This window comes from Colletotrichum gloeosporioides (genome assembly GCF_011800055.1).
Source record: "Colletotrichum gloeosporioides strain Lc1 chromosome Unknown consensus_17, whole genome shotgun sequence".
In the NCBI taxonomy this organism is placed as follows: Eukaryota; Fungi; Ascomycota; class Sordariomycetes; order Glomerellales; family Glomerellaceae; genus Colletotrichum; species Colletotrichum gloeosporioides.
Window position 1 is genome coordinate 2,745,654 of NW_025544662.1, and position 10,419 is coordinate 2,756,072.

The following is a 10,419-nucleotide window of genomic DNA, read 5'->3' on the forward strand; positions in this document are numbered from 1 at the left end:
TCTGTCGCTACAGGTACGGCAAAATCCTACACCGACACACCGAGGTCAACGACGTAGAGTTTAAGGTGAGCGTTTTGTTTCATGGCGAGGGCATCACGATAGAGAGGCATATTCTGCGATTGATATCTGGTCTCAATCGCTTTCCATGAACTGAAGCAAGATGAAGGACCGTTTCGAATGTCTGAGCAGACGCCCGTCGCGTGCCCCAGGGCTTAACGCGTCAGCGCCATTGTGGCGCTATCATTGCCGATCGTTTCTGTGGGCAACGCCTCTCCCAGTGTCTTGAAGTCTGGCCATAACGGGAATACCCGGTATTCAGAAGTCGAAACACTGAGAAACTACCTTCATTTGGGGCATTTGGAAATGGCATGATAGCCAGCTTGATTTCTTGACTTTGCCAACTTGGGCTGCACCTTTTCCAGAGTAGTTGCAAAAGCCAAACGGCAGGCCCAATTTCCACACCGTCGGACCAGGAGCACCAAATCTTTCGTAGGGCCGCCGTAGTCTAGCTCGGAACCCCCGTCGCAAAAAGTCAAATCGGCGCATAAGTGCAATCTCAATATTTCATATACGCATCGGGGCCAGCTCCGGAGACTGCCTGCTCATGAACGGCCAAAGGCTCTCCGACGCACATGTCAAATGCCGACAATACCACGGAACTCGTCCGCAACCTTCAACGGATTCAACAGTCAAAATCCAAGAGGCAGCGGAAGCGTGGGGGTGTCAAATGAGGTCGCAGTGTCGCAATCCGCGAAGATAACGCTAGTGAGAGGCGGACGAGTCATTTCGGTCCCATGCAGGGTCCTACCTCTCTCTCCAGGCGTCTGGCCGAGCACAGACACCGCCGTCACGCATACACACACACACACAATTGCACATTTGTCGAACGCAGGAACCGGGACGTTGTCAAATGACTTTTGACAGTAAAAGAAATGGTATTGAAGGATCCCAACGTCCAAGATGCAAACTTTTGAACCAGGCCTCACCAGATCCGCCTAGAATCCGGTGTTATAAGTACAAAAGTCCCCCCGTCTCCCCAAGACAGTGGTTAGGAAATGGCCGTTCCGAGTAAATGTTTTTTCCCCGCTCATAAAATTTTGTTTGAAGACATCAACGTTGAACCATTTACTTCTGGTTCTCGGGACGCAGAGAGCTGTGAGGGACATAATGTTAGCTAGGTGAACTCTAGTGTGTTGATAAGTGGGGGAGGAGGGGTGGGCACGTACCGGACGGCTCTGCCGGCTCTCCAGATCTCCAGGTTGCGGATCTCCTCCATCTCAGCCTCGAACTTCTGGCGGTAGTCCTTCTGGCCGTTGTACTCCAGGGAGCGCTTGGTCTCGGAGCCATCCTTGACGGCGTCGTACAGGGAGTTGAAGACGGGCTTGAGGGCGTCCTTGAACTTGGGGGTCCAGTCGATGGCACCGCGGCGGGCGGTGGTGGAGCAGGCCTCGTACATCCAGTCCATGCCGTTGGCACCGATCAGGGGGTACAGAGACTGGGTAGCCTCCTCGACGGTCTCGTTGAAGGCCTCGCTGGGGGAGTGGCCGCGCTCACGGAGAACCTCGTACTGGGCAAGGAACATGCCGTGGATACCACCCATGAGGCAGCCACGCTCGCCGTACAGGTCGGAGTAGACCTCCTTCTCGAAGGTGGTCTCGTAGAGGTAGCCGGAGCCGATGGCGACACCGAGAGCCTGGGCCTTCTCCTTGGCCTTGCCGGTGACGTCCTGGAAGACGGCGAAGGAGGAGTTGATGCCACGGCCCTCACGGAAGAGGGAGCGGACGGTGCGGCCAGAGCCCTTGGGGGCGACGAGGATGACGTCAATGTCCTTGGGGACGTCGACGTTGGTGACATCCTTGAAGACGGGGGAGAAGCCGTGGGAGAAGTAGAGGGTCTATGAAGGTCAGTTTTGCCCAATTGAGCTACCAATTGCACCCCAAAGTTCACGTACCTTGCCCTTGACGAGCTGGGGCTTGATAGCGGGCCAGGTCTCGGACTGAGCGGCGTCGGAGAGGAGGTTCATGACGATGGTACCGCGGGAGATGGCCTCATCGACATCGAAGAGGTTCTTGCCGGGAACCCAGCCGTCCTGCTGGGCGTCCTTCCAGGACTGGCCGTTCTTGCGGACACCAACGATGACGTTGAGGCCGTTGTCACGGAGGTTAAGACCCTGGCCGTGGCCCTGGGAGCCGTAGCCGATGAGGGCGAGGGTGTCGTTCTTGAAGTACTCCTGCAGGTCTCTGTTAGCTCCAATTGCTTTGGATTCCTCCCAAATGCTCAAATGTGACTCACCAAGAGCTTCTCCTGGGGCCAGTCGGCACGCTCTGTGGCATGAAAGTTAGCAATCTCTCGCGAGTCATTGCGGGGTCAATTCTTGGGCTCGTCTCTCTCTTACCGTAGACGTCCTCCTTGTGGCCGGCGAAGTCCATGGTCTTGACACCACGGGTCTGCTGCTGGCCGGCGAAGGCCTTGGAAACCTGAGCAGAGGCGCGAACCAGGCTGCGGGCAGCAACGAAGGTGCGCTGCTGGGTAGCAGGCTTGGCCGCCAACTGGCGAGCCATAGGGCGAAGAGCCTTGGAGAAACCGCGGGAGGCCATTGTGAACTGTGGTTTTGGGGGATGGAAGGGGAGTGGAGAGGGTATCCGTACAATTCAATTGTAAGGAAGGAGAGAAGAAGAGGAGGACGGAATGATGAGAAAAGACAGAGTTCACCGATGGGAAAAGGCGTTTGGAATTGGGAAATTTTTTACTGGATTAGAGACGGGCGAGCTGACCCCCGACTTCGGCCCAGCTTGCCTCGTTGGTGGGTTAGCCTGCGTCGTCTGGCCTGTGCTCTTGTGTGTCCATGGTGGGGAAGCCTTCTGAAGCGTCCGGGGTTCGGTACGGTGCCGCAAGGGGCCCGTCAAGTGGGAGGGCGGGTACTGGGGACTTGGGAAACGTTTGGAGAAAGCAGGGACTTTGCTGCGAGGTCGGGGTAGCCTCTACCTGGTCTGGACTTGAAGCGGTTCCTATTTGACAGCGGCCTTACCTAAGACCTCGGGGAGCAATCAACGTTATTGCCGGCGAGGCGGGTTCTGTGGACCAGCGAGCCCACCCCGCCAACCTCGTAGTCCAACCATCAGCGAAGAGTCACACACGATGGACCGTTTCCGGGCCCCTCACCGACAGCCAAATCGCCGGCTACGGCCCCCAGCTACGCCTGCGGTCGCGGCCGGAGGCCTATGTTTAGCTTCGTCGGCCCTTCTGTGACTCCTCTTTCGAAGGCAAGCTCCGACAGAGCTGTGACTCCTTCTGCTTGATTGCTTCTTGACGAGAGGCACACGCATCCGTGATTGGTCTGTTGAGTTTACTCTCGTAACACAGCAACGCTCTTTGCATTCCGGATACTCTTCTAGGCTGCTTCTCAAAACCGCTTCGCAAACTCGTGGTGACCGTTGCTCTGCTTGCATCAGTGTCCCCATCTCCCCCGCACTTCATTCGCCTTGCTCAGGTCTTCTCAGTCCATCTGCGCAAATAACCTGTCTAGCCAGACTGAAAGGATGCCTTTGCCCAATGTTCGCCTTCTTGATATCCGTAATATTGTATCCATGAACGCCGGACGATGATGCTATAGCGATGCCCACCGACCTCCCAAATGCGCGCATGCCGTCTGTCCTAGAACCCCGCCATACCCCGCTGGAGTGATCAACGCGACATCTCGATTCCCGGGTGACCAGGGACCCAGTCCGGCTGGCCTGTTTCCAGGAAGGCCGGAAATCTATTTGCAGATGGCCATCCTATTTCAACACACGGTCGTAGCTCACCCCCTTGACGGTGCCACCGCCCATCGCCGTCCGAACGTTGCGCTTGAATCCTTCGCGGTTCAGTCTGAGGTCCTCTGCGGCTTCCTTGTTCAGCGGATCGGAGGCGTTGGGTTCGAGGAAAAGAAACTGCAAAGGAGCACCGGTTAGTCGACGAGTTCAACCCGGGGCGGCCGTGGCTGGTCCGACATACCTGTAGGCCGACAATAACGGCATTCAAGTTCAGCACCGGCTTCCAGTCCTCGCGCAGAATGTTCAGGCAGACCTTGCCCTCGAGATCGATGTTGGGGTGGTAGATCTTCTCCTTGCAGCGGACCTTTGGCGGCTCATGGGGGAAATTTTGGTTGATATCGAAACTGAAAGTGAAACGTCCGGTGCGGTACATGCCCTCGTCGGGCTCGATGGTCAACGTGAAGTGGAGAATGTCGTCGGGATCAGGAAAGTCTGTCTTCATCGTAGAGCCGAGGGAAAGTTCCGACAGGTCTATATGCCATCCGTGTTAGCGAGAATGTCGTCGACTTGTTCATGATACAGTCTGACCCTTTTGCACTCGTAGTTGGGCGGCCGTCACCTTCTTCTTCTTTCCGCCAGCAGCGTCGGCATTTTCAGCCTTCTGCTGCTCTTTTTTCTAGGAAACAATCAGTATGGAGCTTGTCCGGCAAGTTTCCCAAGGCGAGCTGACCATCGACCAAATCTTCAACATCTTGACCGATCTTTGGGGGGGTAATGCTGATGCAGCCGAAGGCGGGGCAGTCGGATGAAAGCGCGGGCAGGCGGGAAAATCGCGAGTATCGCAGACCTTGAGTAGGCTCCCAGTCGTCTAGAGAGATTCGCGTGGTCTGGATTTCTCCGTAGCAAAAGAGTGGTTGCTTCCGTAAGGGTATCGCGAATATGGCTTGCCACAGCAGAAGAACTTAGGCGGGCCAACTGGGCACCAGTCAATGCGGTCACCTAACTTCGCGATAAGATAGGCAGCTGCGTTTAACCGGGGTTCTACCGGGCCCGCTTTCTTTGTCTCGCCGCCTGTTGGGTGCTGACGGAAGGAACCAGCAAGGTTCTTTCTTCATCTGAGCGCTTGCAACCAACAAGTAATAAATAGTCAGGTGACTGGCAATCCGGTGTAATTCAGTTATTTCATAGTCATCGCTGTCGATGTTCCATTAGAAAGTTGAGAGATATGGTCTTGTATAAGAGACCGCCTAATATTTGTATGTCTGCGCAGGTATATTTCCTGTGTACTCAAAACCCAGCGTCTTGAAACTTTGCTTCAATCAAGGACGAATTTGAGTCACAGAGAGACGACGATAGCGGACGATGGTGGCGGACAACAACGGCAATGATGACGACAGTAGCAACGACAGCGAGCCCATAGGAAATGAAATGTAGGTGTTCTCTTATAAAATCATATTCATTTCGTGGAATAGGATGGTCGAGTCATGTAAAAACGCCCGGAATGCTACTACTCAAATACTACTTTTACTGACCCTTTCGGCCATTTCATGAAGAATCTGTCGAGTCCCGTGCCCTTTATTACTAAAAACACATACCCTGAATGCAAACACCGACGGATGTCTGAAAATGGGCCAAAGATGGCAAGAGTACAGTCTTCCCTCTGGTATCCATACAACGACGCCGTAGCGTCGGCAAACCGCCTGAACACCACATCGTGAACCGATCACCGTCTGGAGAAGCAGCACATGATACCGGTCTTGCCCAAGAACCACAGGAAACCGAAGAAACGGACCAGGGAGAGGACGGCGGTGGAGTACAGCAAGAAGCTGAAGTAAGAGGCAGTACGAGCGGACGCGGATTTCTGCGTAAAGTTAGTTCAAGTTCCATGTGATATTGGATAAATCGGGGACTTACGCCAATGCCAAACGAGTTGAAGTTATCACTCGTGATGATGATGATCAGGAAGGTGTTGGAGAAGAGCCAAGAAACGACCAGACCAGTACGGAAAGACTTGTACGAGTCCTCGACATCGGGCTTCTCGACTTCCTCTTCCTCCTTGAATGGCTCCAGAGCACGCTTGACAGTCGATTCGAACTGACTATCAATATCCTCCTGTGGCTTGTCGATTTCCTCCACAACGGCTTCGTCCTTCTCGCCCTTGCTGACCTGGGCTGAAGGAAGCGCCTCGGCCTTGTCTGAACCCTTGGTACCCCAGGACACATCGTGCCAGTTGTTGAAGGCGTAGACCATGAGAATGTTGATGTAGGTCGACATGAGCACCAGGTAGTGAGGGAACGAGGTAAACATGTGCCAAGGGTCGAGGTACATGAAGGATGCGATGAAGTTAAGACCGTAGATAGTAACCAAGGCGACAAGAATAACACCGGCAGCGTTCGTACCTCCGAAGAAACTAGCGACAAAGTCTGCGCCAGAGTCCAAGCTGATCTGCTCGCTGATGGGCTTCTGGAACGCTTGCACGACCAGGTATGCCGAGAGAATCAGGATGTAAGACTGGATAAGACCGAAGACAATGAACGAGGCAATGTACGTGTACTTAGAACCCTTTGGTCTGTTACCCAGAGCGAGAATGAACTGCAGGATAACGAAGGCGAGGTAGAGGTACTTGAGCAGGGCGTTGAAGATGGGTGTCGCGGTGTCGCCAAAGGGCCAGCCGTGGCGCACCTGACTCTCGTCGTCGGAAGTGACCGGGTTGCCGACGAGATCCATGATAACCGTCGTAGTCAGGTAGTAGGAACCCAAACTGAACCATGTGAACATGACCTGGAGGATGTTGTAGATGAGTTGGACGTGAAAGAAGAACATGCGGATGATGTTGTGGCCGGACTTGTACATGCGACCGAAGTGCATGAGCGAGTAGAGGGAGGCAGCGAAGGAACCGTTGAGCCAACGACGACGCTGGGAGATGAACTCGGGAGCACCCTCGGGAACATCAGTCTCACCCTTGGCAGCCTTGATGTAGGACAAATGCCACTTCTGGCCAGCCTTGGCGACCAGTTCGAAGCAGAGAATACGATCCTCGGCCAAGAACATGTTCTTCTTGAAAATGTTCATTCCATCAATACCCTTCTTTCCGAGAATCTTGGAAAGAGTGTGGTCACCATGGAAGTACTGCTCCAACGGGCGACCCATAATCGCACGGAAGCGGTAGGCGGAGAAAGCACCGGGCAACACAGAGACGTATCCGAAAGAGGACTCGAGGGGCTTGTCCAGAATGTTGGAGATCTTGTACTCGAAGTTCTGGACCGCCACGAGGGGGTTAAGCAGCTTCTTGCCGCCCTTCACTTAGGTGTTAGTATACTTCAAGTACACTTCAAATACGCGGGAAACGAGGGAAACAACGAAAACAATGAAGACGACGAAAACGAGGGAAAATGGCACGAACCTTGCCTAACATTGCGTGAATCTCACCGCAAGCACCGCCAAGATCCTTGTCGTTGTAGAATCCCTCCCACAGAGCGAGTAGCGATCGGGGACTGGGCTTGGTACCGGCGTCGATGAGGATGCAGACTTCGGGGTTCAGGATGCGACCGAAGGCGTTGAAAAGCCATCTGTGGGAGTTGATCTTCTTGGTATTCTTCTGCTTCAGACAGAAAATGAACTGAACAGGTGGGAGGGTTGACGGGCCATCGTCAACCGGGCGGATGAGCTGTTGGTTGGGGGTGACGGACAGTTGAGTGGTGTACTCGAAGATGTGGGCCACCGTCTCCTTGCCGTCGACATCCTTCTTCACGACACCATCCTGGTAGACACCAATGGTGGCCAGAACGTCCAGCACGTTCTTGTCAGTCTTGTCGAGACCGTCGAAAACGAGGGCGACGACGATTTTCTGCCAGGCGGGACCGCCCTTGTTCCAGAAAGTAGACTTCTTGAGGTTCACAATGTCGCGAATGTTCTGCATGACACCGTGGAGGGTACGCGACAAGAGAACCTTGTCTTCGTTGTAGTAGGTGACGGCAATGAGCAGCTCAGTGTGTCGGTTATACATTCTGGGACGCAGATCGTAACCATTCTTGAGGGTGAAGTCGTTAGGATCGCAAGTAGCGGCGGTGTAGCGCATCTTGTGGAACTCATCGCTGCCGCCCTCGACATCGCGGTACTTGGGCTGAACAGCGTTCTTGATGGCACTGGGGACGGGGTAGTCAATGCTCAGGACGGAGCCCTGAGTGAGCTTGATCTTACGGGTCGCGTAACGCTTCAGACCACCACCGGGGCCACCGGGCTGTTGTCTGCGGACCCAGCTGTCCTCGACATCGCCGACAGTCGAGGCGGGACGGCCATATCCGAAGCCGCCATTGTCGGAGTCGAGCTCGGAGCGGTAGCCAGTGGAGAAGGCAGCTTCGCCAGGAACTGGTGTCCGAGAGCCAGCGCCAGGAGCGTATGATTCTGTGAGAGAGTATGCGGAAACCGGGCGGCCAGGAGTCTCGGCAGGTCCCAGGTGGCTCTCATAGGGAGCTGGGGCGTGAGGGTCTCTCAGAAGAGACTGACCGGCATCGTCAACACCTTCGTCTTGGGGAGGGATGTGGTACTGGAGAGCAGGAAAGTTAGCGAAAGGACTCAAGGTGAGGGCAGGCGCCAGAGAGTGAAGCTTACTCTGCCAGAGCCAGCAGGAAGGTCCTGCAGGTTATGGCCGTCATGGGCATCATAATCGTTCCCGCCGTTCCCCCCGCGGTACGCCATGTTTGCTGCGGGTGAACTCAGAAGCTGCGAGAGCTTTTCGTGATGTTGGCGGTAGGGATTTTCGCCTTTGACGGTGGTCGAATTAGGAAGGGTCGATTATGTTCCTTTTCAGGAAGCAGGAAGTAAACACCCAGGTAGGATGGGGGATGGGACAGGAGTTTTGAGGAGTGACGGGATGCGGTCACAGAGGCCCTGTAGGTTATGTAGGAGATGTGCGGCCGTGAAAGCCACAACCCCGGTAGCGAATGGTGAACCGAAGGGTAAAAGAAGGATGAGATTGATGGAAGGGCTGGGGGGGCAAGAGGAGTAGAAGGGGAGAGGGTGGTGATGTAGGACGGGGCAGCAAATGGTTAAAAAAGGGTCCCACGGGCTGGCGGCGTTGCTGATGGGATGGGAGGGACACCTCAGGACTGGAAGTTTTGTGGTGGGCAGTAAAAGAAGGTGGACAGCCCAGTGGGAGCGCGCGAGTGGAAGCGGCGTCCAGTGGAGGATGGCTTGGATGATGGATCAGAATAGCATTGGGATTGGCCCGACTGGGCTGAGTGTGGACTTCTTTTTTTTGCTCTCTCTTGTAGCCCTCTGTCTCTGTGTGCGAGCAGCAGCAAGCAACAGGCCAAACCGCGGTGACGGTGAAGGGTGAGCAGCAGCTCCTGGAAACTGGAGTCCTGTCCCGGCAACTGCCTCCCATCTTCGCGACTGCCCAGTATTCGCAGGTACATGAGATGGAATAGGAGAAGTCACTCGTGCATCCCCTCCCCGCAGAAAAGATACTTGGTATCCTCGTCGAGGTACCTCGCTTCATCCGGTGTCCACCGCCCCATCCGTCGTACCGCAGTACCTGTCTGCGGATGGAGACCGACTAGTCGTGCGGTAGACGCTCACCTCACGTCAACACAAACCGGGGAAGCTGTGGCTTAGCGCTGCTCAGCACCAGGCATCGCGCTGGCCCTGCTGATGCACGATGAACAAGACAATACCACCAATACCACCCGAAGATGCACACCAGAGAGCACCTGAACATCATCGACAGGGTCCATTGGCCTTGGAAAACAGCACGAGCCGATCAAGATTTCCGACCAGCCTTCCCGGCGCTGCGCTGCCTGCAAACAACAGACACACCCGACATCAGACATCAGCAGAAAAGTCAGTGCCTACCTTACCTACCTAATTAGCGACAGACACCAGACGGACTGCCTGGGACAGGCTGGCACACGTCGCTCGCTCGTTCCCAGGCCAGCGGGTGGTCCTGGCCAGCCGTCATCCTTCACCTCAGATCCTCACAACCCACGCAGCCACGCTGCCAGCATGTTGCTGTCAGGGGAGCCAATGCCGTGGACCGTCGCCAACCCCGTCGTCCCCTTTTTCTGCATTTCCTCCCGTTTCTCCAGCTGCCGTCGACTGTCTACAATAAAGAGAAACAAGCAAGCTGCTGGTTGCCCCTCGGCTGCCGTCCTAGACACCATACTTGCATATGCTCTTTGCGCGAGCCGTCGGCCAGTCCAGCCAGTCAAAATACCAGGACACGGCAGTCAAGCAGAGAGAAAAAAATAAAATCGGGTCCGGGCCCAGGGCCAACTACGTCACGCCTCTCGCAGACGAAACCCCCGGTCGCTGCTCCCTTGGCCCTTGCATCTCGCGTACCCCTTGGTCTTGCACCTTCAATCGGTCCATTTGGGGATGGGATCTGCTCCAGAAACACCTGGCAAATACCTGGCAATTAATGCCCAGCCGCCCACCCAATGCCCTGCGATAGGGGGTTAGGGGGGGATGTAACGGCGAACACAGAAGGCGAGGCAGCCAGCTGCAGCATCGACACCAACTACAGACAGCGCTCGTCCTCGATCGCCACGGATGATGGTGGAGAGTTACAAGTGTCACGCTCCTTACCGCGAGGAAAAGGAGAGAGCAAAGCTAAAAAGAACGCCGTCCCTTTCGTCGGCATATGTCGTGCCACCACGAGCATCAGCCA

General features: G+C 55.3%; 2 protein-coding genes across 2 annotated transcripts; both read right to left on the bottom strand.

Moving 5' to 3' along the window:
- Positions 1–1,125: 1,125 nt before the first annotated feature.
- On the bottom strand, positions 1,126–4,503 carry GCG54_00011626 (Ketol-acid reductoisomerase; the record flags this gene model as incomplete). The annotated part of the gene is made up of 9 exons (XM_045411527.1): positions 1,126–1,153; positions 1,227–1,894; positions 1,952–2,230; positions 2,293–2,324; positions 2,396–2,603; positions 3,804–3,929; positions 3,994–4,283; positions 4,341–4,428; positions 4,483–4,503. 9 exons carry the CDS (start codon positions 4,501–4,503, stop codon positions 1,126–1,128), a joined length of 1,740 nt encoding a protein of 579 aa, XP_045268585.1.
- A 972-nt stretch (positions 4,504–5,475) lies between these two features.
- On the bottom strand, positions 5,476–8,450 carry GCG54_00011627 (Chitin synthase 1; the record flags this gene model as incomplete). Its single annotated transcript, XM_045411528.1, has 4 exons — positions 5,476–5,613; positions 5,667–7,049; positions 7,156–8,298; positions 8,364–8,450. The coding sequence occupies 4 exons, from the start codon at positions 8,448–8,450 to the stop codon at positions 5,476–5,478; spliced, it is 2,751 nt and encodes a 916-aa protein (XP_045268586.1).
- Between the last annotated feature and the right edge of the window lie 1,969 nt (positions 8,451–10,419).